This window comes from Pyrgilauda ruficollis, unplaced genomic scaffold (genome assembly GCF_017590135.1).
Source record: "Pyrgilauda ruficollis isolate IOZ18807 unplaced genomic scaffold, ASM1759013v1 scaffold143, whole genome shotgun sequence".
Taxonomy (NCBI): Eukaryota; Metazoa; Chordata; class Aves; order Passeriformes; family Passeridae; genus Pyrgilauda; species Pyrgilauda ruficollis.
The window spans coordinates 802821-830658 of NW_024512877.1; the positions used below are offsets into that span (position 1 = coordinate 802821).

Sequence of the window (27838 nt, forward strand, 5' to 3'; positions counted from 1 at the left end):
AGGAGCACAACTCCCAAACCTTTTTGTGACATTTACAGGGAGAAGCTGAGGGGACTCGAAGACTTCCTTTTTCTGCACCACACTGAAAAACTCCAGGAAGCCCCTTCTCCTTTTTAAGCCTTCCCATGCCTTGCCTCCACTTCTTTTCAGACTCATCCAATGATGAAAACAATCAAGAAAAACAGACCTTAGAAGAAAACCTCTGTTTCACGTGTCTCCTCCTCTGCCTTCAGCTGTTGTTTTCCCTGGGACCCACGGGAAAGATCCTGGAATGAACCCTGACACAAAAACAAGAACAATATCTGTATTCAATATTTGAGATTCCCTTTCTCCCTGCAGGAGAGCAGCCACACAACCAGTGTGGAAGCACTCCCAGATGCCAGGTGCAGAGCTGGATGGAGATTCTGCTCATATCTATTAAAACTTGTTTAAATTTAACCACCTGATCAACGACACATTTTCCTCTTTTAGTTCTCTGCTACTCCAAGGCCTGGGTGAAAAAAAAAAAAAAACCAGCCCTTGGTGCTGCAGTTAATCACATTGAAGGAGTATAAATGAAACCATCAAAAATAGAAAGGCTTTCAAAACTAAACATGTAGCAGATGCCATTTCCCTGTCTATCAGAGCAGAGATGCTCTGGAACAATCTCCCAGCCAAGCTTTAAACAGGAGGGGCCAGGATGCACCTGGAAACCTCTTAAAACACCGAGCTTTGAGGGCAGAGTGGGGGAAAATGGGCAAAAAATAGTGAAAGGCAAAGCTGGCCCCTCCAGCGAAAGGTGGAAGGCCCTGAGCCACTGTCAAAGGGTGACAGTGGGGATCACCGACCTTCCTGGGACACATCACCTTGCTGTGAGGGATCTGCTCTGCAGAAATGCTCCTCTGAAAGGAGTATCTGTGTCAGGTTAGGATCAAGCCTTTGCTTTTAAGGACTTTGCTGGTTGCCCCCTCAGGCCGGTGGGGGCCGGTTTCACCTCGCAGCCCTTACCCCGATGCTGAGGCTGTGAGGGAGGGCAGGCCCCGGCACAGGGTGCCCAGTGGCTGCCCACGTATCCCTGGCAGTGCCCAAGGCCAGGCTGGAGAGCTGGGCTTGGAGCAGCCTGTGCTGGAGGAAGGTGTCCCTGCCCCCGGCAGGGGTGGAACTGGATGATTCTCCTCGTCCCTCCCAAGCCGAGCCATTCCCGGCCCGTAGCACAGGGAAGCGCCCACAGCGCGTGCGCGGGGCGGGCGGAGCGCCGGCTCCGGGAGCGCGGGGGGGGCGAAGCGCCGGCACCGACACCGACACCGGCACCTCACCGGGGACCGCAGCCTTCGCCGGGGAGGAGGAAGACGAGGAGAAGAAGCAGGAGGAGGCGGAGGCGGAGAGAAGCGGGTCGCGGTCGCGGGTGCCGCCGCGGGGAGCGGAGCGAGCGCGGGGCGGCGGCGGCGGCTCCTCCATCATGTCGTCGGGCGGGGACTTCGGGAACCCGCTGCGGAAATTCAAGCTGGTGTTCCTGGGCGAGCAGAGCGGTGAGTCACCGCCCGCCTCGGGCCGGGACCCCCAGCCCCACACTCGCCAGCCCTCGTGGGGGCACGAAGGGACCCCCTCCTCATCCTGCCCGACATCCTCATGAGCGTCTGTGACACCCACCCACCCTCATGGGGTCTGGTGGGATCCCCCTCCTCACCCTCATGGGGTCTGATGGGATCCCCCTCCTCACCCTCATGGGGTGTGATGGGATCCCCCTCCTCATTCTCCCCAACACCCACCCACCCTCATGGGGTCTGATGAAATCCCCCTCCTCAGGACACCCAGCCTCTGTCGTGAGGGTCCCTGACCCCCACCCACCCTCGTGGGGCTCTGCGGGGTTCAGCTCTGGTTTAACCCCCCCACCCACCCAAGCCCATCTGCAGAAACAGTTGCTGATTCATTGGGTCCCAGCTCCTCTGGTTTTTGGGGGGCAGGAGTCTCAATCCGCAGCGTTTACTGTGTAAATACAGCGTTTTTCTGTAATGGAGTTATGTCTTGGCAGGGCGACGCTCTGAATATTTAATTCAGTCAATGAGGTTTTCTTCCCTGTCTTTGGACTGAAAAAAAAAAAAAAAAACCAAAAAAAACCCCAACAAAACAACAACCTAAACAATGTCTCCTCCTTCCTTAGCGGAAGGCCTCTATCTCCAATACTGCATTCCAAATTTTTCCCTTAGAAGAGTTTTCTGAAAAAAAAAAAAAAAAAAAAAAAGCAAAAAAAAAAAGCTCCTTTATGAGATGCTTTGTGTAATCCTGGGTAGATACTGAGTGATCTATGACATAATGAATAGGTGCAAGATATTTTCTGTCTTGGGGTGGGGTATTTGCTCCCTCAGCCACCTTTGGTCTGTGTGGTAGGAGATGATGAAATACTAGGTTTTATTTTTTGGTCAAATTAGTTGTATCCTGGTGTTTCCTCACTCGGATGTGGATGAGCTTGGTGATAAGGCTGCTGTTGAAATTATTTACCTGTATGTTGGCAATTTCCTTTAGTCTGTTCCTTGAATCATTCTCTTTTTATTTTGTGTTTTTGGGGTTGAAACAGCTCTTCTCATATCAGGGATTTGGGGAGCATGAGTGCAACTTGATTATTTATTATTTTTTGGGTAAGTCACCTGATCTGCTTGGTAAGGTGCTATTTGGCCAGCCATTTTATGAGGATTTTGGATGAGGGTCATGTGTAGAAAATGCTGGGGTTTTTTTTTTTTTTGGTTGGTTGTTTTTTTCCCAGGTATTTGTTAACAGGAATCTGAAATATTAGCAATGCCTTTGCAAAATCCTTGGCTTGTTTACCTGTATTTCTGAGCTTCAGTATGATGAAGCTTTTCAAATACATCCTTGGAAGGTTGTGGCACCTGGTGCAGATCTTAAATCTCAGCAGCTCTTGGTTCACACGTGGATTTCTTGTCTCCTCTAGCAGACATAACGTCACATATCTGCTTCCTCTAGGAATTTTTTTTCCCCCTCTCAGCTAATCATCTGTTTTTATACTGGAAGGTTTTAAATAATTCCCAGTCACAGCATCAAACCTAGGGAGGAGAGAAGGGATTCTGTGGGTACAGCACAGCGAAATCCTCCTGACTGAATATTCCCAGCCCTGCAATGCTGCCTGGGCTGGGGCTTAGGGATGGGTGGGAGCTGCCTGGAATCCAGGGCCGGGCTGGGGCTGCAGGGTGGGCTCCAGCCCTGCCTTTGCCTTTGTCTGGGATGCTGGGCCATGACTCGGTGCCAGCTCCGTGTCCGCGCATCCCGCGGGTGCTGCAGCGTGGGCATGCTCCAGCACGGCTCCGTGAGTCTGCCTGCGATGGAGACACGTCCCTTCCTGGATTGAAGCTCTTCACATGTCTCTGTCATGATGTCATTCCCTGTGATTTTTTTTTTTTTATTTTTTTTTAACTGCCCGAAGGATGCAGAGCTCTCGTTGCAAGCGGCTCCTGGAGGAATAAACGCCCTCGTGATATTTGGAGAAAACTGCGGAAGAATCTGGTGTTGCAAAAAGGGGTTGTGCTCACACCTTGTCGTTCTTTGTCTGGAAGGTTAAGGGAGGTGCAGAAATAAAAGTTTTTAGGATAGCAGCTTTCCTAACCCAGGAGATCTTTGTACAACTGTTGCGCTGGATTGCAGCATTTGCTTCCTGCTCAGATGAAAGGTTCTCTGCCCTGTTGGAAGGCCATAATTAAAGATATGCTCTGGCTGCTGGTGGGGAGGCTGAGTGCTGTGGCTTCATTTACATCCAGGGACTTCAGGATGACAAATGAAATGGTACAAAGGGCTGTGATGGCCATTAGCTGCCTCAGCATCCAGAGCTGGCTGATGGCAGACCTGTGCTGGCTGTACTCGGCCTCGCCAATAGATGTGTCTTATGGCTGAGGAAATCTGAGATGCAGTTCCTTACTGGGCAGGCTTTGCAGCCCTTCCATGGCAGATCTAGAAGCATCCCAGGCGTTTTATTTCCATTTGAGAGTGGGATTGCCCAGTGGATGCAGTGTGAGGTTTTCTCCTCTCTCCTCAGCCATGTTGTGGGAGTTCGGTGCCGTATCCCTCAGCATTCGCACGGACTGCAGTGGCTCTGCCTCGTGCCGTTCAGCACTGGCTGCAGATGCTCCTTGCCGTGCTAAGATGCTGATTTTCCTGGCTCCTCAGTCCCCCAAATCTCCTTGTCTCTGGGGCTTGTGTCCCCCACGCCCCTCCCAGGCCCAGCCTGGGGACTTGCTGCATGTGCTGTGGGTGCATCACGAGCCTGCGACACCATCCATGCCCAGCCAGAAGAATCGTCTCCTCTCTTTCCATCTCTGTTTTTATTAATTTGTACAGGGATACAGCACTGGCTGGCTAGGAGAAAGCAACTTCACCAGCACTCTCCTTAATTGAATTACTTTTCTCAATGATTGAAGATTATACAGAGTTTAGCAGTTTTAAATATGCTAATCTTTGCTAAAAAGGCAGGGAGAGCTCTGAGTGCTGAGGGATTAGATAGAGCTATTGTGTGTGGGGAAGTATGTTTCTTATTGCCTTTGATCTGGTTTTATCAGGTGATTTTCATCAGTCCTACTACCTGAAGTTTAAGGAATTCTGATTTCTGGGTTGCGTCAGGGAGTGGACACATCACCTGCATTGGGGTAGCTTGCAGTATATATGACACATATTCAAATATTAATAATCTCTTTAGTTCTGGTTTGCATAGGAACACCTCTGCTTCTTAATAAATGGATTTTTTTTGATTGAGTGGGCAGAAGTGAATGCTGGGGCACTGCAACAGAAATATTTGTTTGTCACGTGAGTTTCTACTGCAGCTTTCATTGGCAAGCAGGTCTGAAGGGCACCAACGTGTACAGAAAGCAAAAGAACTCCCAGCTGTCTCTCTGTGCCAGCATTTCTGCATAAGATCTTGAAGGAAATTAGAACCAGTTGCATTTTGGTTTTTTTTTTTAATCAGGAGCTGAGATTTTTAATATTGAAAACCCACTGATAAGTGCAGTGTAATAACTTCAGAGATATAACTGTTTGGAAAGCACTAATGAGCTGTTCTGTTGCATAACGATGTTGGTACAGGCACTGCTGAGCAGTGTGATGTGTCTCATTAGATAACTGGGGAGCTGCAGGTGCTTTGTGTGTGACATGGGGCTGGTGTAGCACTGCTCACAGCAGGCACAGACTCATCCCTGTGCTGCCTAAAACTCCCTTGTTTCTAAGAGATTCACAAACTCCAGCCTTGTGGCACTGGTGGTTTAAAAGGTTATCCCCTCCCCTCCGGCTGATTTCCTAACCTTGTGGTTTTCCTGTGGCTGGGCCTTCAGACATTTGGGGTTCTCTTTGGACTGTACGAATTTTCCGTGAGTTTCTAAACTTGGGCTTCACATCTGGAAGTGGAATGTCAACAATGCATCCCAAAAAAGGGGGAGTCAGGAACGCCAGGAGGGCTGCGTGGATGAACAAGGAACTCCAGGACAACCTCAAAGCCAGAATGGAAGCCTGGGAGGGTGGAAGTGGGGGCAGGTTGCACAGAAACTGTCTGAGCAGCCAGAGATCAGGTAAGGAAACCCAAAGCCCTGAAGGAATTAAACCTGGCCAGTCATCAGGGGCAGCAAGAAAAGCTTCTGTAGCGATAAAGGAGGACCAGGAAAAGTGTGAGGTGTCTCCAGAAGGAAACAGGAGACCTGGTTACCCAGGATATGGAGAAGGCTGAGGTACTCAGTGACTTTCTTTGCCTCAGTCTTCACCTGTGTTCCTCTGGGGTCAGTCATGGGATCAGCACTGTTGAACATCTTCATTGGTGACAAGTTCCTTCCCACCCAGATTGTTCTGGGACTCTTTCACAGTGCAGTGTGCTTGGTGTCTGACCCTTCAAGATCTTGAGCTCCACCATTTCTCTTCTTTCTCTTCTCCATCGCTGAAAAATCCCTTCCTACAGCAACGTGTGGAAGAAGCACAGAGAAAAAGACATCAGTGGTTTGTGGTGCCTTTTGATCCCTGTCTGTTTGTGGAAGCCTCTGAAGGAGCTGTGTCTGTTCTTGAAAGGAGGAGTAGCTGTGCCTTTCTGAACTCTGCTGTGCTTTTCTCTCTCTGCATCTCAGAAATAATCTGTGAGTTGGAAGGAAAATGATCATCTTTTTCCTTGATGTGACATAATGGATTTTCTATCTGCAGCTCTTGGGGTGGTGGAGGTACCTGGCACAGGATCCAGGTTCTGCAAAGCAGATGCCTGAAAGCTTTTGCTGGAGCTTTAAGTGGGACTAATGGAGAAACAAAGGCAGGGAAGCTCATCTGAGCCCACCTTAGCAGATGATGTGGCATTTGGGAATTATCAGAGCCAAAAGCCATTTTTCTCAGCTTCACCGATGGTTAAAAATCTGTCTTCTGCAATGAGTCTGTGAGAGAAGAGCTGCCTTTTATTTACCTGCTAATTTAGTCCAGATGTTTAAAGGCATTTTGTTGTGCTCGTGCGTGTACAAGTACCTGTTGTGTACACTAATGATTATAAAATCCCAAGCAAAACAAGCCAACTAAACCCTTCAGTGCTTTGAAACGTGGCTCAGAAAAACCCACACATTGCTGCCTCAACATGAACACCATCAGAATTTTCAAGTCAACCTCCAAAATTTACCTGTGAGGCCTGTAACCTGTAAGAACAGTAACCTTGTGATACATGGATGTTTCTGAACAGGTATAGAAATTCTGATCCATCTCTCCCAGTACGGAGCAGGGAAAAGACCTCCAAGATCATTGGGTACAAGCCTTGGCTGATCAAGGACTTGATGATCTTGGAGGTCTTTTCCAGCTTAGATGCCTCAGTAAAAGCACTGTTTTGAAAATTAACAGATATCATCAAAATAATGATGGGTTTGACATGTTAATATAAATTATTTATGGAAGTAGTTTAAATGAAAAATGTGTTTCTTGGCCAACAAACAGCAGCCAAAGTGTGGACTTGCAGTGAAAGTCAAATTTTTCAGGTCTCTTTGCTTGATTTATTTACTGAGCTCACAGAAGTTGACAAGCTAAATGAATTCTTTGTTTTCCCCTCAGCATAAACCAAACTCTTCTGGCTCTAATATTATGAAAGGCCCAGGGACAGTGAACAATTCCATTAATTATTTTATGTCAGACATTTGCCTTTTATGTTCAAACCATGTTCTGGAATATTTGAGTGATATTAACCAGAAAAAAATTACTTTTTTGTGTGTTTCAGTACTATTTAACTCTTATCCAAATGAAGCCTAGTGCATCACAAAAAAAAAGATAATCTGGGAAGCAAATATTGTGTGGAACTGAATGTAAATAAATTTGGTGTGAGCTCTGAGTTGTCAAGCCCCTTACTTGCTTCTGGCTGCCTCTTGTTGGGTCTGGCATAAAGGAGTTTTGGGAATGAAGTCCTTATTCAGCTGTCCAGCACAATAGTGCATTTAATTAATTTGACTCTCTTAGAGTCAGGGTGTAACTTGCCTGTTTTTTCCTCTGGTTTGCTTGTCCTTTCTGCTGGACTGTAAACCAGGATGGGCACGTGCTGGTGTCACCATGGCAGCTGCTGCCATTTGAAGGAGCAGGGATTTTGGGGCTCACTTAGAAGTGTCCATGCCTCTCACCCATGGCAGCTGCTGCCATTTGAAGGAGCAGGGATTTTGGGGCTCACTTGGAAGAGTGTCCATGCCTCTCACCCATGGCAGCTGCTGCCATTTGAAGGAGCAGGGATTTTGGGGCTCCCTTGGAAGTGTCCATGCCTCTCACCCATAGCAGCTGCTGCCATTTGAAGGAGCAGGGATTTTGGGGCTCACTTGGAAGTGTCCATGCCTCTCACCCATAGCAGCTGCTGCCATTTGAAGGAGCAGGGATTTTGGGGCTCACTGGGAAGTCTCTGTGCCTTGAGCAGCTGCCAGTATCCCCTGGAGATGGCACCCAGCTATTCCGAGATTCGCAGGCTCGTAGTGTTCTCTCATCCAGACATGTGTAGGTGTTACCAACACACAGGATTAAGGCTTTGCCTTAACTCTAAAGCATATTTTCCCAGAACTGAAAGAGTTGGGAAGAAATACTGGAGCAATATTGATGAGCAGTATTTTGTCTTCAGGCAGAACCAGGAAGGGGCAGCTAAACCTGCTAATGAGAAAATGTCTTAACTTTGAGTTGGTCTTTTCTCTGCCTTGAATTGTGACCCTTTAAACCTCTCTACTATTAACATTTGCATCATACAGACGAGTGCCATTTATCCTGCTAAGTGACTTGGCTTTAATGGTTTGCTTCTTCAGGAGCAATCAGCAATTGCTGCAGAAAAAGCCAACCCACTCCAGCATTTCTGTAATTAATGCAGGGGCCAGTTTATTCCATTCCACTAAATGCTTCCTGCTGTGCTTCCTGTCCATGCCCCTGTCTAGGTTTGAGTTACAGCAAGTTAATTTTCATAATGTTCTTGATATGTGCAACACAAAGAGAAGAGGGATTAAAGCTGGAATAGATGTGTAGCTAAAAGGAGAGGGGCCCATGGAGTTTGCAGCATCCCTGGCAAAGCTCCAAGCAGTGGCTGATGCAGGATTGGCAAGAGCCCTGTCAGTGTGGGCTTTAGGTAACTGCTGCTGGAGTTGGGAAAAGAGTATTCCTGTTAACTGGTTGGGACTTCAGTCCCAGAGGCTCTGGAGCTGCACAGGATTGGATTAATGTGAGTGCAGCAGTGTTTATTTGCAGTTACTTTTTTTTTAAATGGAGATGTTGCCTTTTCTGGGAGTAGAAAATACTCATTTCTGTCCTTCTCTACTGCTATAGCATTGGCTGTGAGAACCCTAGGTGTCAGTGACTGGAGGAATTTTTGAATGGCCTGATGGAAGGAAGGCTTGGTAGTGCAATCTGAACTGGCTGAGTGATGGACTCATCCAGGGGATGTCTGAGTGGTGGTGGAGATGGAGAACATTCTCTTTTGAAGGAAGTTCTGAGTCCTTTCTGACTTTCCTCACTGCAGTAGGCAGGTCTTCATCCTAGAGGTTTGCTGCCTTCTTTGTCTTGTCTCTAGTACCTCATTATTTTTTTCCCCTTCCCCTCACTTGCTTCTGGAACAACTTTGGGATATTTTGTCCTTGGCTCACTCAAAATGGCTGAAAAGTCACTTGTGTCCACATCAAACCCAGGATGGCTTTCCTCAAGCTGAGCTGGTGCTGCTGATTGGGATAAAGCCAGAGGTGAATCCTTCAGCAGCAGCTGGACACAGCTGGAGGAGGGGCCAATGGCTGAATACAGTTGGAGTATCATCACGAGGAAATCCCAATCTTTTTGTTTTTTCTTTTTTTTTCCTGACCTTGGAATGCTTTACAAAGAGGTTTTCACAAAGTTGGCCTATTCCAGTCTCTCACTGCTGGGCTTTCTCACCAGTTCTTGTCATTTCTTCTCAGCTTCTCCAGCTGCCCCTTAATATGAAATATTTATGTATTCAAATTATAATTATGTTCCTATTCTTTCTGTTCTTCCAGCTTCCCATTTTTCTGCCCTAGCTGAATTATCTTTGGTCTTTTTTCACTGGGCAGTCATCAGAGCGGCTTTTCTCCACCACTGTACAATCATGACCATAATTCTCTCCCACTTTTTTATTTTTATTTCTAGTTGCTCTTAAACCACAATGTGACTCGGAGAAGGGGATGTTTGTTTTTTTTTCCCCTGACACTGCATAAACAGTAGGCAGATCAAACACTCGTGTCCCATAAAATTGACCTCTTTATTTGGATGCTGTCGTGCAACAGCAGACTTGAAGAAAGCTTTTCCCAATGAAAAAAGCTTTTCCAGTTTTGGTGTGAAAATATTTCCCCCCTCTCTGGTGAAATGCAGAGGGCTCATAGGTTGCCTCTGTTTCTAGGCTTGGTGGACTCTGTACTGTCACAGTGAGTAATTTACAGTTAAAAATAAATTCCTTGGCTTTAGGAATTTTACATTTTTGCTTAAAAATGCAAGAGAGATTTAGCAAACTCAAAAGGAGCCTTATGTGAATTACTACACATTGCCTCCAGTAAATCCTGCCATCTAGAGAAAATTTTCCCTGGGGGATTGTATGGCTGGTATTTTAAATTTGGTTGTTTAGTCTGTGCAAGCCTTGCACAGCTGAGAGCGAGGCAGAGATTTGAGATCTGGTTTTGCCTGCCTGGTTCCAGATCCCAGGAAGAGCAAAGGCTTTTTTAGCTTTACCTTTTGGAAGCTGGAGGAGGGGAAGAAGTGTCCTACAGAGATGTTTTTAAGATGTCTCAAAACAGCTCTGTGCTTTTCCCTGGATTTGGTGCTTCTCAGCTGCTTGCCTAAAGACCTGAGTCCAGAGCCAACCCTGTGGTGCACTTACAGCTGGTTTAGGTAGGGCAGCCTGAGGTCCCCAAAATATTTTCTGTGCACATTTGTACAAGGAATTGCTCAAGTCAGAAACATCTCTTAGAGAATAAATATTACCATTAAATAGGAACTTAACTAGTATATGTCCTTTATATGAAGGAATTCTTCTGGAAAATACTGCTGGAGGAGAGTATTTATTTCAAGACACTGTATCCCAGTTGGAGTCTAGGTAATTCTTGTATGAAGAATCTGCTGCTCCAAACCCAGTTTCTCATATAAACACTTCCTTTTTTTTTTTTCTGTGATTGAATCCCACAATTCCTTCCAGAATATCCATTCATCTAGGAAAGATCGGAATAAAACACCAACAGAACTTGTTCCATTTACTACTTGGAACCAAATTTCTACCTTTTACAGACTAGCTATTTTTATTAAAATTCTTAGAGATGAATACCAGACCTTGGGTTTGCAGACCCTTCAGGCTCCGTGGCCTCTTCCCAAGGCATTTGTGAAGCACAGCTGGGAAGGACCAAGTTTATTGTCAGCTGTCTGAAGCTCCATATGGAGAGGTCAGTGTCTCAGTTAGGAAGAAGTTAGAGGGAAAAGGGAAGATTTTGGAGGAGAAGTTGGGAATTGATGTAATGGTTTAACATGCTTTGAGCTTGGAGTTCTTCACTTGCAGTGCAGGCAGCAGGAGCATCGAATGTCTGCTGGCCTCCATCCTGCCCCAGTTCCCAGGAGAAGAGCTGGGGCAGCTCAGGAGCAGGAGCTGTGAAGGAGAAAAGGATAGTGTGGTGTCAGGATATCCTTCCCTTGAATCCTTAATGCCAGGGATTTGTAGGATTGTGCTGCCTGGACCCACACAGGTGTCTGAGGAGCCCAGAGCCCGCAGCTCGCTCCTTCAGCTGTGCTGATCTCAGTTTCTACACGCTGTGGGTTTCTGGTGCTAAAAACCAAATTGTGGTTGGGGTTTTTTTGGTCCAAACCCCCGGGGTTCCGTGCTGCCTTGCCCACTGCCTGATGTCCATGTGCTGTGTTTCACTCCAGCTGTTTTCCCTCTGCCTGGCAGGGCGGTTTCATCACGTGCACAAACCCGTGTGTGTCGGCACGGCTCCGGTTATTTTCACAGCAGTCCCCAGGTGTTCTCCACAGCCATCCCTGTCAGCTCGGATCAGCAGATGCCTGGAGGAGGGCTGTGCTTGGTGAAGCTACTCCAGGCACTTTTTTCCTTACAAGTTGCCTCTTCATTAAGCCAGGCTGCATCGACCTTAAATCAGGATTGTTTTAGGATCTTGTCCAAAGTCGCTTCTGAAGAAACACTCACCTGTGTGTCTGCCTGGAGGATGGGTTTGAGGGAGCTCCTGTGGAAGCTGTTCTGCACCTCCTGTGTGGAAAGAGCAGAGGACAGCTCCTAATCCTTCCAGTGCTGCCCAGGAGATGGTAGGTTGTGGGTATAAGATGGAATCACTGAGAGAATGCTATATGGAGCTCTCATCCCCTTCTTCCTTTTCTTCTTTTCCTCCTCCTCCTTCTTTTCTTTTCCATTTCTCCTTCCCCCAGCAGGAAAATTGTCACCACAGTGTGAGAGAGCAGAAATTTCTTTGTGGCAGTGCAGGGAGTCAGGAGAGGAGGGAGCAAGAGGAAGAATTGCTTGTTTTGCCAGTGGGATAATGGTGCTTGGGGAAACATTAGGCAAAATTTAACTGAGTTAAAGGATGGAGGGAAGGGAAGGGGATGGTAATCCCTTGCATTTTAATAGGTCTCCTGAAACTTCTCTAATTCCTCGCTGGAAATGGCTGACTTAGCAGTGCTTGTTGTGCTTTCAAGGGCAAAACATCTTTGGGAAGGGAGCAGGAGCTTGTTCCAAGGGCTCCATTTGGCACGTGGTCCAGGGAATGGATGCCTGGATTCCCTCAGCTGGATGCTGGCATCTCCTGGTTTAGCTTGCATGGGGATAATGCTCAGTGCTCAAAGCAGGGAATGTTTCCCTTCAGAAATGCATCCTCAGGTGGCTGCTCCCTGCTGTCTCTCTCTCTCCTGCCTCAGGAATATAACTGAGGAATCCAGGAGAGTGTTTCCATATTACATTAAGCATTAGCCTATCATTTGCAGTTTATTTAACAAAAGTTATTTTTGGGAAGCATCGTTCTGTTTGAGGATTTTTATGCAGATTTCTGTCTAGACTGCCTGTGAATATGGTTTGTTATGGGAACAAATACTGTGTTAAAGGTATTTAAACCAGAATTTCATAATTATGTTTTCAGTGTCTGCTTCTTCTTTGCAAAATGGTTTGGTAGCATTTAGTTTCTGACTTAAATTGAGGACTTAAGGTGGCTGTAAATTTGGAAATCAGTTGAGGAGATCCCTCTTGCTTCAGGTGATGGAGGAGCTCTTGGCTCCTTCCCCTTTTGCCCATGTAGAATTTGTGCTTTCCAGAGCTACTCCCCACCCTTCCAACATAATGTCTGTCCAGAGTGGCTTAATTACTTTTTCTACTTTTCCATGTGTAGCATTTTATTTCTTTCAAGCCTTTTACAAGCAGATAATTATGAATTTAAAAATAAAATACTGGGATGTAAAAACTGGATCTTATGAGTGTTTAATTTTTACTGAAGGTCTCCTGGTGGGTTTTTGCTCAGTCCTGCACTGGTTTTTAATGGAAATTTGGAATGATGGAACCTGGAAGCAGTAGATGCTTCAAAAAGTGATTTCACCCCCATGGGCTTTAACTGCCATCATATATAAAGTGAATATTGAGCCACCCTTGCATGACAATAATAAAACTTCAGTATTGGGCTCTGAAAGTTGATAGGTCAAATTTTTGTGGGAGAAGCGAATGGAATGGAATGGAATTTTTGGAGATGTCTCTAAAATAATTTAATTTGTCTCATTGTGCTCACAGCAAAGCTGTCATAACCTGGGGTGAGGTTGAGTTATTCTGAAATTTCAACCCAAACACTGCAATCCAGAATCCATCCTTTGTCCAAAAATTGAGTTGCTGAGATGATGAAGGAAGGAAATAGTAAATGTCACCTGCCAGGTTGTCACTAGCCGGGATCTATCACTGTTCCTTCTTCCTCTCTCCAGTCATCCTCCAACTCCTCTGCCTCACAAATATGCTCTTAAATGTGGGGGTTTTTTCCTCACAGAAATGGACTTAGAAATATCACCTAGCTAAATGCTGGGGTAGGATCCAGTCCAGTTTTGGAATTCTCTTCCCAGGGTGAAACCCAGCGTTTAAAACCAGAGTGAGGAGTCCAAAAGAGGTGACTTTGCAAGAACTGCTGCTGTTCATCACCTTTAGAAAAAATAATTTCTGAGATGCAGGAGCAGCTTCCCAATAACATCTCCTGCATGGAATGTCTTCCTCTTTCCAGTTTGTGCTGCACATGCCGGCTGAGTTGTTGATCAGGTCCACCTGGAATTCCCACAGCTCTGAGCTCCTTCCACTCACTGTGCCTTGCTCCTGAGAAATTTTGGGTAGAGACTGTGCTCACATGGACTTCTGGACTACTAAATCTTCCTTCTTCCTCAGCTCCACAGTCATCCACTCCTGGTCAGAAGATCCCTGGCATGTGCTTTCCAATATTTCCAAATGCTGCTTTGTGTTACCAGTGTTTATGGCTGAGGGTTCTGAGGCATTTTGTGAGCAGTAAAGATAAAATCCTTTGGAGAATATTTGAAGCCTCGTTGGAAACTATTTAAAAAACCTTAACTATGTAAGATAAGAAGGAAAGCAAAATCCTCAGGCTGTGGTGAAAAAAAAATCGTTGTGAGTCTGTAAATTTTGAAGTTTTTTTTCATTCCTGGCAAATAATGAGAGACTGCACAGAAGTCTTTGAAATGTAAAGGTGGCCTGTGAGTACCCTTTAGTTAATTAACCAAGTGATATCCATGAAAACATGAGTGTGTCCCCCACACTTCCTCTTCTCTGGTTGGTGTTAAACTCATCCCCATGGAAGTAAAAGGCATCCTCATGTGGATTTCCCTCACAGCCACTGAAGAGCAGATCTGAGCTATCCGCTCTGCTCCCTGTCCTCAGAAGGGCCAGGATTTCTGTCCCTATGTGTGGCACAGGATGGGACACAGCTGGGTGCTCATGGTGTCTTTTGGCCTTTCCATGCTTTTGTCACACTTGTCCTGCACCCCTTAGGAGTCAGAACTGCTTGGGACCTTTCCTTTAGGTGCTTTGTCTCATCTCTTACTGCTTGGGCAAAATTCTTGTGTCTCCCTGTTCTTTTGTTTTCCTTATCTGCACAGCTCCTCCAAATCTTGATCTTCTGGTTACCTTATCTTGGGTTTGTTCTTCCTGATTTGAATGAAACCACATTTACCACACAGTGCAGCAATTGGCACTGTGAGATTCCCTTCCTGCTCCTGCTGTTCCCTGTTGTTCCAGGTGTTCATGTTTCATTTACCCCGTTGCAGCCTTTGGGTTTCAGCTCTTCGCAGGATTCCAAGGCTCTTGCTCCAAGCAAAAACTCCTACTTTCCTTGGCTATTGGAAGTTAAAGACAATTTCTGGCTTCCACACCAGTTTAACTTAAACTAAATTTAAAAAAAAAAGAACACCCAGCCTTCTGAAATGGGCAGGACTTTACTTCTGCAGACCTTAGTTGCCTTCAGCCATATTTAATCAGAATATTTGCCCCTTCTGTACGAAATGATGGGAGATTCAGCATTCTGAATGAGAGAGATGGCAGCTGTTCCTCCAGCAGAAAACTGGGAGTCTGGCTCCTCACGTGGCATTGTGTCACTTCCCAGAGGCTTGGTGTTATCCTGGGGGAGGAGAACTGGAATTGCCTGGAGGTCTTCCACTTGTGACTCTCCTTTTGGCTCTGTTGCTTTTAGAAACCTTTCAAACGGTGAAAATAGCACTGGTTATTTTACAGGCTTGGCTTGGTATTCCTCTGCAGAAAAGCAAACAAGAGGTTTCATCTCTGGAACATAAGGTGTAGATTTTAAAATGAATTTTTATAACTGTGCTTAGGAGGTAGCATTTCCATGTTTTGGTTTTTTTTTTTTTATTTTACTATACTGACAGAGTAATTGAATTATTATATTTAATAGATCTGTTCCTTCCTGTTCAGCAGTGAGGGGCTGACTCTTGTTTATTCTTTCCTACAATGGGATGGTGAAAAACACCCCAGTTTTTATATAAAAACTTTTCAGTGTGCACCTTCATTGTTTTAAAGAACTCCAAGGTGTGATTTTGAGACAGAACCAGAGGCTGTTTTTACTGTTTCATTTCTTTGTGGCTGTGACTGAGCAAACAGAACAAGATTTGTTTGCATTGTGCTCTTTCATTTATTTCCCATTTTGGGAGGAAGAGTCAAGCTAATTACTGACAAAACCCACAAGAATTAATGAAGCTATTTATCACTGGGTATTTTTGTCCCTGTCACAAGGCTTGGTGCAGATCCCAAAGGAAATCTTGCCTGTGCATTAATAATCAGGGATATTGTTCTACTTTTATCAACTCTGCCAGTGCTGATTAGGATTTGCTTAGTGGGAAGGAGTTCTGAGTTTGTCATTAAACTTGTAATGAGCCTCCACGCATTTTTATTGATCTGTGTGATCCTTTCACATCCCAAAATGTAAAGGGGAGCTTTTCCCAGCTTTATGTGTCCAGGCTGTGCCTCCTACCTTGGGGCCAGTTATGATCAGTCTTAACTTGTGCCTTAGTTTATTTCTGAGAAATAGAGATACCAGTTAAGACTAACTGGCATCTCCCTCAAGAAGAAAGTGCAGCGCTAAATAAAACAGGATTCTAAATTGCCTATACACAGCTAATGCTGATGTTGCCTTAGAAAAAGATGGGTAATACAAAATACTCTCTTCTGCCTCTTCCTTTTCCCTTTAGCTACTGCTGAGCTTTAAACACAAGTGACAATTCTTTGCTTCTCTTGCTGGTTTTAAAATGCCCGGGGACTGCATAAAATACATCCATATGGCACTGAATGCTTGGATCAGTGGCAGAGCAGGCTCTTTGCTGGTTGTCCTTCAGTGTGTAGCTGTCAGCTGTAAAACCCTCCTGGGTTTTTACATAGTGAGCCTGGGAATGGTTGTGTAAAAGGAAGGATCCTTTGGGAGCATTGCTGCTCTGCCTGTTAGAGGCAATTTCTTGTCCACTGGAGGTGGACCAGTAAATACCAGTGAGCCAGCTCAGCTGTCTGAGTGGGGGGAGGAATCTTCAGGTGAGCTGTGACCATGAGGAACAGGGGACTTTCCTTCTTCTCACTGTCTGCTCACACCTTTTGCAGTGGCAGAAATACTGTTGGGGTTCCCTTGAGGAAGGGAAGTTCCACCTGAGCTGTTTGGAATGAAAACTCCAGCAGGGAGCTTGGACAGGATGATCTTCAAAGGTCCTTTCCAATTCTGTGATAACTCTTTTGCCAAATATTTGAAGCAAAGTGCAGTAGTGTACAGCAGGAATTAGACCAGGAAAATGTATGCTGCAAGATTAGGAATAAAATGAAAATTTTCTCATTTAAGGAAAAAGAGAGCAGGTTTTTAATAACTTTTAACTAGCTCTGCATTCCTGGTTACAGAGACTAATGTTCAGCTAGATTTAATCCCAAGTGTTTGTCTCCATCCAGATGTATATCTAATCTAAAGGGCTGAGAGCTGCAAATTCAAGACATGAACCAGCCTTGAACTGGTAGATTTTGAAAAGCATCTCTTGGAAAGAAAGAAAATAAATCCTTGATTTCTGCATTGTATTGAATTTGACTAAAAAGTTGGGGAGTGGAGCAGGGCTGAGAGCTTCAAATTTAAGACATGAACCAGCCTTGAACTGGTAGATTTTGAAAAGCATCTCTTGGAAAGAAAGAAAATAAATCCTTGATTTCTGCATTGTATTGAATTTGACTAAAAAGTTGGGGAGTGGAGTTACAGCCCCTGCCAGGCACTGCTGTCAGCAACACCCTGGGAAAAACCACTTTCTAGGTCAGAAAAGTGCATCAGCCTCCATTTCCTTCTGTCTTGGATGAATTATTGTGGAAAACAACACTGTGAATGTGCTCTGAGGTGCCCAAAGAGAAGAATGAAGGAGAATTAATGAGCTTTTCAGGCTAACACATATTTTCATAGTCATCTTTTTTATAAGGCAGTTACTGAAGTGTTAATCATTTGATTACTGGTTGTTGTAGATAAGGGAGTAATTGGTCCCTTTTTGTAAATGATGGAAATGCCTGACAGGAAGGGGCAAGCATGAAAACTCTTGTTTCCATGGATTATTGCCCAGAGAGATTGACTGGAACTAAAACCCCTTTGCTCTGATGGCAACTGGGTGGCAACAAAATTCTCTTTCCTATTTGCTTCTCAGTAGCGAGGGCAGGCCTTTAAACACGATCCCAAATGTGTGTGAAACTTCATTTTTGGCACGGCTTGAAATGAGTATGATGAATTTCTTTTAGAAGCCATTACAAATGAGCCTGTGATGGTGGCCAGGGAGAAGGGCTGAGTCTCGGTGTCACTCTCCTGAGTGACAAACAGCTCTGGGGCTGTTTGAGGACATTTCCCTGAGCCTTGAGGAGCTGCACTTCCCTGTTTTCCTGGGGCTGTAACAAATAGAGCAGATATTTTTTGGTGTAACTCTTAGGAAAATCAAGTTATACCTTCTGTCTCGGGAAGAAAAAGCATGAGAAATGCAGGATCAGGCAGCTTTTTTCACATCCTTAGAGTTTAAAATGGTCCTCTGTCTCGGGAAGAAAAAGCGTGAGAAATGCGGGATCAGGCAGCTTTTTTCACATCCTTAGAGTTTAAAATGGTGCTCCTGTGCAAGGGCCTGGCTCCTTCCTTTGTATCCGCGTTCCTGCAGCACGTGGGACCGAGCTGCAGATGATCCCAGCCATTCCCAGAACAGCTTTCTGTGCGCTCATCTGCTGGGTAGGTGTCATTCCTTGTTATTCCCTGTTACATCAAGCCAGTTCACTCCACTCCATGCTTCCCTTCCTGCTGCTCTGCACCAGACACTCATAAATATTCATGTGCGCTTCCCACCATCCATTTAGGCTCCTATCCCTGGCTTAGGGTCTGTTCCAGTTTGCTAAGTGCAGCTTTTTTTACCAGTGCTGAGGGCTGGCTGGGGAGCTAAAGGCTGATGTCACACTTTCTCCTTTAGGAAGTTGCTGGGATGTTAAGGCTTTAAAAGGTTTTGCTCAGAAATTCTCCCGTCACAAAGAGCAGACCAAAGTTCAAGGCACCTGATTGTCACAGAGTAAAAGGAAAATGGAAATTTCCTCAGCAGCAGCAAAATTCTGGCTGTGCTGTTTCTCTACTTCATTAAATGAGTAAAACTCATCTCTTCACCTTCAGCTCTCATAAAGCTGTCTCATCTTGCCTTGAAAAGCCCAGTCCAGATAGAATCTTTGTAAGGACAAAGGGAATTGAATTTACAATAAGCAAATAATCAACTTTTTGTTCAGGATCTCTCAGTACTTTAAAATACTCAGGGCTCTGTATAGAGGGCAGAGGAAAGGCCAGTTTGGTTATTCCACTAGTTCACTGACCACATGTTGGATCTCATTAAATCCATCCCCATTTTGTGTGGAGCACTGGGACAGTGCTATTAGAGATCATCTGGAAAGGGGTTAAAACCTGGGTTTTAAAAAAATAATTTAATTTTAAGAGTCTCAACACTCTCCCACGAATTACAGAATCCTGGAATGGTTTGGGTTGATAGAGACCTTAAAGATGATCCAGTGCCACCCCCTGCCATGGGCAGGGACTCTTTCCACCATCCCAGGTTGCTCCAAGCCCTGTCCAGCCTGGCCTTGGACACTTCCAGGGCATCCAAATGCTTCAGGATTACCTCGAGCTTCCAGAAGTCTCTCTCGTTCTCTGGTCAGTTTCTGTAGAGCTTTTAATTGTGATTATTTATTTTATAAAGAGTCTTTGAATAACTGTGGTGGTGGCTGAGATGAGTTACTTCTTATGGCTTTGTGAACTGCTGGCTAAGAAATGGAAATGGAAAATAGGGAAAGGCCAAGTCCACCTTTCCGTGGAGCTCAGCAAGGCTGCACGGGGTGCCCTGGGAATGGAATTGGACTGTGGGAATCCTCCACTGCCAGTCCCTGGATTTCTGTGTGTTTTCTCCTCTGCTCTGTGGGTACAGGCCAGCCAGTCTCAAATTGAGAGCTCCAGGCTGCCAGCAATCCCTGAAGCCAAAGTAATTGATCCAGGACTATATCAAACAGTTTTCAATAGTGCTTTTAATTAAAAGGCAAAATAAAGTCTTTGTTGTGGTGGTGACCTGAAAAGAAATGAAGGATTGGCAGGGATTCATTGGTCTAAAAAGGCCAGCTGCAGTTGTTTGACATTGTTATTGATTGTGTCTGCCTTTCTAGAGTTCCTTTTCGAGGTAGGATGCCATAAAACCTCCACAAATAAACTGCCAAAACCCCTTTTGGAGGTGGTTGCTCTGCTGCTGTCTATCCTCCTTTCCCCTACAGTCATGGACAGGCTGCTGCCAGCAGCATCCTTGTGGCTGTTTTTCATTGGAGGAGGCTCAGAGCAGGTTCTGCAGCCTGTGTCTCAGTTCTTGGAGGGCTTTGATTTATTTTGGGCTGAGGTTCGCCTTGTGGGTGTTGTTTGTAGCCCTGTGAGAGCTGGTGGATCCCCATTGCTGGGGGGATTTAAACCCCTGTGGATGCAGCACTTGGGGCCATGGGTTAGTGATGTTCTTGGAAGTGCTGGAGGAATGCTTGGACTCCATCATCTCAGAGGGCTTTCCCAACCAAAATGGTTCTATGATTTATTTTCTTGCTTTAGAAGTATCCTTGTGGACACTACAAAACGTGTCCTGAACTGCCAAAGAAATACCTAAATACCAATCTTTGGCACCAGCACGTTGTGTGCAGGCTCCTCACTGGCCTGTGGTTCTGTGGAAACAATGAGCTGCAGATGTCCTTTGTCAGAGGAGCTGCTGATAACAAAGAGAAAGACTAGAAGTTCTTAATAATAATAAATAAAAGAGAAGGACGGGAATTTGAGGGCACTTTGTGTTTGGGGGTGCTCCCAGTGCTCCAAGCTGGCACATTCGCTGTCCCTGCTTTAATTTCCGTCGCCTGATCTCTGCCACGAGCTCCAGGCCATTGTTTGTTCCTCTTGGAATGAGTATCAAACACAGAATCAGCTAAAATCAAGGTGAGTTGTTCTCTGGGAGGAATGAAATGAAATACATTTAAGGTAGAAAATGATGGAGCATCTCTCAAATTCAAAAAGCAATATAAAGCAAACCTAAATTGTTCCATGTTTTTCTGGGTCTCATTTTTCTGTAACTCTCTGGATATTCTACACTAATTTCCTAAACAGAATCTTAAATAATGAAGCACATCTGTATAATAGGACCACAGTATAATTTATAACCTAGATCTTTAACTAGGCTGGGAATAAATTATCTTAAAAGGGGCTGTTTGAACCATTTTGTTTATACTACTTACAGGGATCCATGCATGGATTTCAAGAAGGTTTATATTTTGCAGACTTTCTACTAATTTTAGTTTTTCTTGATCTTTTAAAAAAAATATTGAGGACTTAAATCTATAAGGAATTGGCTCAGGTGGTCCTTTGGTCTGATCTCATCTCCCATCAGGAAAGAAATGGCAGAATAAAATAGGTTTGACAATAGAGCAGGAGTGGAATCAATAGGGAAAAAAAAATCAGGGTAAAAAATCCTTTAATTAGAGCAAGGAGATGAGACCTCCTCAACTGTGGCTTTTGCCTCTGCTCCCTGGGACCAGGCTGGATTCCATCCTCCAGGTTCCTCACTGTGACTGAGACAAATTTCACCTGACTGAGAATTCCTTGGATGAATGCAGTCTGCTGGCTCTGCCATGCCTTTGGATAATGAATGAGTTTGGTTTCTTACTTTCAGGGAACCAGGTGAAATTTCCATAGTTTGACAGTGAAGAGCAGAGGAGGATGGGGGGTGTTTTTATTTTTTTTTTAAAGAAGCTGTTTTAATCACTTTAATACAGCATTTCTGTTTCCAGTGCTGGGAATGACGTACCTAAAAATATTCTTACTGGCTCATACAGATCAGTAAAAGTCAACTCTGTGCATCTTCCTTTTGGGGCTTCTTTTTAAACAAATCTAAAAATGGGTTTGAGGCATTCATAATTCAGTATATTGTTCTTAGCAATGCTTTTCCTTTTGGTGCATTGGGTTGTTTGTTTTTCTTTCCAGCAAAATAATTCCAGTGAAGATTTTGAGGTGAGCTTATGTATGAAGGAAAGTTATAGTGTCACTGGGGTTTATCCTTCAATCAGATCTGAAAGGAGTCATGCAAAGGGCAAGTGAAATTTGGGGATTACAGTGAGGAGAAGGCTTTTCTCATCTTCCTCCCTTTACCTCTGGCTTGTTGGATCTCTTAGCCAAGGCTGCTCCTGAGGGCTGGGAGAGGCCAAGGGCAGTTTTCCAGCTGAACAGTCTGGACATGTTGATTACTTTTAAGGTTATTTTGCTTTCAAGATAATTCTTGGGGTTTTTTTTTTCCTGATTGCTGATGCTTTGAAAGTTCTAAACAACCACTAGGATGAAATCAGTGATGTAAATGTGGCTTCTCCAGAAGAGTCCTTGGAGAAGATGTGAACCTCTAGTTTGATACGCCTAAGAAAATGAGAGGGGGATGTCAGTCCCCTCCTTGTGCATCACACAGTCCAAGTGGCACATTCCCAGTTTTCCTTGGAGGTCACTCCTGGCTGGTCCTGAGCCCTTTGCAGACTCTGGCAGCAAAGGACCTTCTAATCCCGTGCTGGCAGGGAGGTGATTTGTGTTACTGAGGGGTCAGGGCCCTCCTCCAGTGCCTCCTTAGAGCCTTCCCCAGGAGCCCCCCATGAATCAGTGTCACTCCCGGGCTGCTGCTGGACACACGGATCTCCCCAGGAGCGGGGAAAAGGCAGCCTGTGAGAGTCAGACTGAGCGACCTTGGAATGTCTCCAGGGCTGCCGCGGGATCAAAGCGGCTGGAAGCGCGGGATCAGCGTATTGATTCCATCCTGCAGCTGAGTGCTCGCCGTGAAACCCCTGCCAGGCAGTGGCTCCAGGCTCCCAGACAAAGGGGATCGATCAGGGGGACTCCATGAGCTGCAGGCTTGGAATTCAGCCCCTCCTGGTTCATGGCAATTCCTCTGATAGGATCTTCACAACTTCCCCATCATCATCTTTGGACCCTTGGCTGTTTGCTGCCATGGTTCAGGTTCTGATTCAGGAGAGTGTTGGTGTTTGGGCATCTGCTGGTTTCTGTGCTGAAGCAGTGATCAAACCTTTCCTTTGAGGAGTTTCCTAATTTTATCTATCAGAACAGCCTGCTTCCTCTTGTCCCAGAACATATGGGAACACTGCAGCCTTGCAGAATTCATGGGGATGGAGTGAGCAGCCAGTTCATGATGGGAGCCACCAGGTTCAGATTCTTCCAGAGCTGATCCAGCTGAAAAAAAAACCAGTCAGATTTGAGCTTAAAAATTCCTGTTGGAGCTGGATCCCTTCAGAAGTGAACATTGATAATTAGATGATAGAAGGTGCTCTGAGGTCTGGAGCCAGGATGGGAGAGCTGGGGTTGTTCACTTGGAGAAGAGAAGGCTCCAGGGAGAGCTCAAAGCCCCTTCCAGCACCTAAAGGGGCTCCAGAAGAGCTGAGAGGGTCTTGGGACAAGGGATGGAGTGACAGGACACAGGGAATGGCTCCCACTGCCAGAGGGCAGGGATGGATGGGATGTCGGGAAGGAATTCCTCCCTGTGAGGGTGGGCAGGCCCTGGCACAGGGTGCCCAGAGCAGCTGTGGCTGTCCCTGGATCCCTGGCAGTGCCCAAGGCCAGGTTGGATGGGGGTGGGAGCAGCCTGGGACAGTGGAAGGTGTCCCTGCCCATGGCAGGGGGTTGGGATGAGTTGGTCTTCAAGGTCCCTTCCAACCCAAAACCTTTTAGGAATTTATAATCACGGCAGTCACTCAAGCAATGGTGTGTGAGGCACAACTGTGTGACTAGGAGCTGTTTGATGTGGAGACTTTGTTGGATGGAAAGCTGGAAGGAGTCAAGAACTCATCTGGTGAAGCCATTGTTCAGCCTCCTAATGACAGAAAAATGTCCAGAATGTCAGGCTTGGTGTTGAAACAAATGGTTTTTTTGGGTAATCACTTGTTTACCTGGCTTCCCTCCTCTTCAAAAGATGCCTTGGATGCAAATTCCTAGAGTGGAATGACATTGACAGCTCTGCCAAGGAAGGGAGGAGAATCCACTGCCCAGCTGAATAAGTTATTTTGGAGTTCAATTGCCTCAATTTCCCAGTTCTGTGCCCTTCCTGCTTGGATTGGGGCTGGACTCAGCTTTTAGCTGTTAGATCTTAATCTACAGAGGGAAAAGTGGCTGGAGACAGCTTTCCCTGAGCAGTAAGTCACTTCTGCCCCTCACCTTTCAGCTGCTTGCTGTGAACTCTGCAAGCTGCCTGGATTTGTGCCAAAAAGTTCCTTCTCAGCTCCTGAATTGTTTGAGATTTTCCCTGGCTTCCTGTAGCTGTCAGTCTGTCCAGTCAAAGCAAAGCCCATTCCCAGCATTTCCTCCCCCACCTCTGTCCCTCCAAGGATGTGATACTGACCTTTTCCTTGGAGTTGTTCCAGCAGCATACCAGGAATATTTTGGCCTAAAGGATATTTATTGCATTGCTGACTAATGCTGCCCTGGACCTACTTGTGTGTGGAAATTTTTCCAAGAGATTAAATTAACTCACTAGATTAAAAAAAAAACAAACCAAACCAACATCTTAATGAAACAAAGCTGAAGTCTTGAGTGTCTTATCTGTTCCTTGGGCAGTGACCCCCGGATTACTTATCCAGTTGTTTCCCATCTGGATTTTAAGCAGCTGGTTGTTTCTGTCTCCGCGTATTACCTTGTTCTGCTTCTCCCTGCTGGGCTTCATTTGCCTCCTGAGGTCATTTGGCATTTTCCAAGATGAATATGAATTCTGAATCTGTCCTCTCCCTTGCTTGCAGTCACTCCCAAATTAATCCCTTCTGGGAATTCGGGAAACATACGGCCAGCAAGGCAGAACAGAAATTAGAGATACAGTGGGATCTGTGGGCTTTCATTCCTGCCAGGATTTCTAAAGGGAGTCATTTTGGGTTGTTTAAAAGGAGGAATGGCAATGCCTCAGTATTCATGGAATTAAAACTGTGAGCAGTTGGTGTTAATACCATCTTGATCTGCTGCCTGTCAACATAAACCTGGGTCTGTTCAGAGAAGAAATGTCTTGGAACTGAGTCCATTAGGATGCTCTCTCCAAATGTTGGTTGAAGCAGATATTTAAATAAAAACAAGCCAAGCAGTACCTTATTTCCCCCCTCTTTTAGTGAAATGAGTGAAGGTAGGGTAGGGAGGCTCCAGGAATAAACAGAATATGTTCATATTTTATGATTTGTGGACAGATCCCATCCAAGGCATGTCACTCAGAAAGGAGGAATTTTCTGGAACACTTCATTGTCCTTCAGGGGTCGTGAGTTACCAAAGCAAATAATTTCCTGGGTGAGACTGGACCCGTGAGGAGTTAAATGTGGCCACGTGAGGAAAACCAGCTTGTTTGTGGTGCTGCACATCAATTCCTGGGACTGAGCCTGTGCTGCAGCGGGAGGGGATTGGGTTTGCTTGTCTGTCTCCTGAGGATTGTCACTGGGCCTGGAATGAATCCCTCCTCCCCTGTCCAGCACATCCATGGGACAAATCCGAGTGAGGGATTCAGCAATCATTCCCATCTGGGGTGTGCTGCTTCTGCAAACCTGCTCAGTGAAGGGAGTATTTGCTCTGCCTTTGTGAAGGAGCTTTTTAACTTGCTGGGAAGCCTGATTCTGCCTCCAGAGCAGAATGTGTTAGAAATTCACATGGGAATTCAGATTTTGACTTGGGAAAATCTCATCTCTCTGAGGCAGCCTGCTGTGTTCCTGTTTGTTTAGCCCTTTTTCAGAGTTAACTGAAGACGAAAATGCTGCTTAATTGGGATACTGGAGATTTTGGTGACACTTATGTTAATATCTAAAACAAACAAAGCCCCCCAAACTCACCCCAGAAATCATAGAATGATTTTGGTAGAAAGGACCTTAATCTTGCCTTAAATCCCTGTGTTCACTGGATGGTCACCCTGGCAAAGACCTGAAATCCTTGGAACATTGCTGGGAGAGCACAATCTCTGCCTTGAGCACTCCTTCTTAGCTTTTATCTGCACATGCAGTGTTTGGTGTCCAGCACAAGTCACACAGTTCCTCTCCTCTGCCAGATGGCAAATTCCAGCTGCAAGGAGGTTGGAAAAAACACTGGGAGGTGATGCAGCCCTGAGAAACTTCAGTTGCTTCCTAAATAACTGGCCTACAATTAAGAGGATTTATACACATCAAAATGAGGCAGCTGGAGATGTTCCAGTTCCTGTGGATCTGGCTGATCCCTCCAGGTGAAGATGTAGGAGAAGGAAAAAGCCTATAAATTATGAGTTAGGCTTTGGCCCAGCTCTGCTGTGGTGTTTGTCTTAGAGGAGTAGAAAATAAGTGTTGTGAGGATGATGGGGTCTGAAAATGAGTAAATCACATGCTTTATGAATGAGAAGAGCTTTTTGTTGCTAATAATTAGTTATGGGGGCTGTTAACAAAATTACTAAATGACTTGGTAGAAAACAGAACAATGAAATTAATTTTCATCTCAAGTCACAAATATTTAAGAGTAAATCTGATGATTGGGAATGATACAGGGGAAAAAAAAAGTGACTTTACAATTGTAAAGTCAAATTACTGCTCTTGTCCTTGCAGGAAGTTTAAGTGCACATGACAGATCTGTTGGACACAGTAAACCATTTTTAAATCACTTGCTTAAACCTTGCTCTGAAATTGGTCCTTGAATCCATGGTTTTTTCTCTTCTTTTAGTGGGGAAGACTTCCTTGATCACCAGGTTCATGTATGACAGCTTTGACAACACCTACCAGGTAAATGAATCCCTGTTTTTGTCTTGTGTAAGACTCCTCTGCTGCTCCTCTGCCGTGTCTTCCATTGCAGGAAAAGTCATTCCAGACAAGTTGGGGCACTGACCATGGAATTGCCAGTTGTAAAATCTTAATTTTCATCACCAGCCAGAGTGACAGTTCTGGGTTGGATTCTGCTCCAGGAGTTTGCCTGCTGCTTGCAGCAGGATGAGCTGTGGTTCTGAAGGAATACCCAAGGCACAGCCAGGGAATAGCAGTTGCTAAATCTGCCAGGGGTTTTTTTTCCTTACCATTTTCTATCAGATCATCACAAATCTAACCCCTGTGTTTGGATAACATAATAGGTACCCAGCTCTTTTAAACAACAAGTTGACACAAGCTAGAAAATAATACAAAATATTAAAAAAAAAGAGGAAAATTTAAGATGTTTAGAAATTAGCACAGTGCAGTCCAGGAGAACAGTCAGTGTTACCGACTCCCAGATTTTAGCATGAGCTCAAAATGTGGTGAGATATAAAAGTACTTCAGTTTCCTGAAGTGTGTCTCCTTGAAGCAGAACATGTTTCATGACTTGGTTGCAGTTTGTGGTGTTCTGGATACACAAAACTGAGAAAAATCTGTTCCCTGATGCCTGGGAAGGTTTTTCTAGGGGGTTGGGAGGAGGAGGTAACAGAAAAAAAAAAGGAAAACATGATTCTCCTGCTCCTCAGTGTCTAGCCAAGGATCTCATTGAACTGAGAGATTTCCCTCCTGCCTCCTTCAGTAATTCCTCCTTGCTGCTGCTAGGAAAAACGAGATGGGAAGTTCTCCCTGAGCTGTGGGAAGAGCCACGTTTCCATAGTGTGGGAGGGAGGGCTGGAGCACACATCACTGCTTCCTCCCAGATTCCTCCCACTGTAATTACATGGACATTGAAGGCAGTTCTTTTATTTAAGCTGGGATTTTTTTCCCCCCACCCTCAGTATTTTTCTTTTAGGAGTGCTCCTTTTCCTTACTGGGTTTGTGTCCCAGTTCTTCCTTGAGGAGGTTTCACCCTGTGTGCTTTAGGGGTGTCCCCATGGAGAGGTGGTCTGATGTAATACGTGAAATGATTGCAAAATCAGTGAGTGGCACTTAGAACAGTGAGAAATCCTAAGGGCTTCCAAGACAACTTGGGTTTAGGCATTAGTGCTGCCTGCCCAGTGTGGGTGTTAATGGACTTGGGTCAGAGCATTCATCCAAACCCCCTGATTTTCCTGGAGTTGTGCCTGAGGTGGGGCCATACCTCCTGGTGTGTGCTGTAGCTGGAAGAAGGAATCAGTGACAAAGCTCAAGGAATTTGGCCAAAATCACAGTGCCTGTTGGTGTCAACTCAACTCAGACATTTTTGGATGCCCAGGATTCTCTAGAGACCCCTGAGACCCCAGTATAAATGCACCTGATCATGGGTAACTGGAGCAGGAGGTGAGTTCAGGGATGATCTGTTTGTTCTGGACATTTCTGGCAGATTTTGAATGCCTATTTTTCTGAAACCTATCATTTGAACACGAGGTTTTTATGTTCAGCTGTTAAAAATAGAAAGCTGCCATTTAGTAAAATCCG

General features: G+C 45.3%; 1 protein-coding gene across 2 annotated transcripts in view; it reads left to right on the forward strand.

The window, feature by feature from the left end:
- Window positions 1-1231: 1231 nt before the first annotated feature.
- Window positions 1232-27838, forward strand: part of RAB6A (RAB6A, member RAS oncogene family) — a 41521-nt gene continuing 14914 nt past the window's right edge. The window contains exons 1-2 of one of the 2 annotated variants that reach the window (XM_041460418.1): window positions 1232-1508; window positions 26202-26260. In XM_041460418.1, coding sequence (XP_041316352.1) covers window positions 1439-1508; window positions 26202-26260 — 129 coding nt within the window. In that variant the 5' untranslated portion in view covers window positions 1232-1438. The remainder of the gene's footprint in view (window positions 1509-26201; window positions 26261-27838) is intronic. The other variant, XM_041460417.1, reaches the window with a different exon arrangement.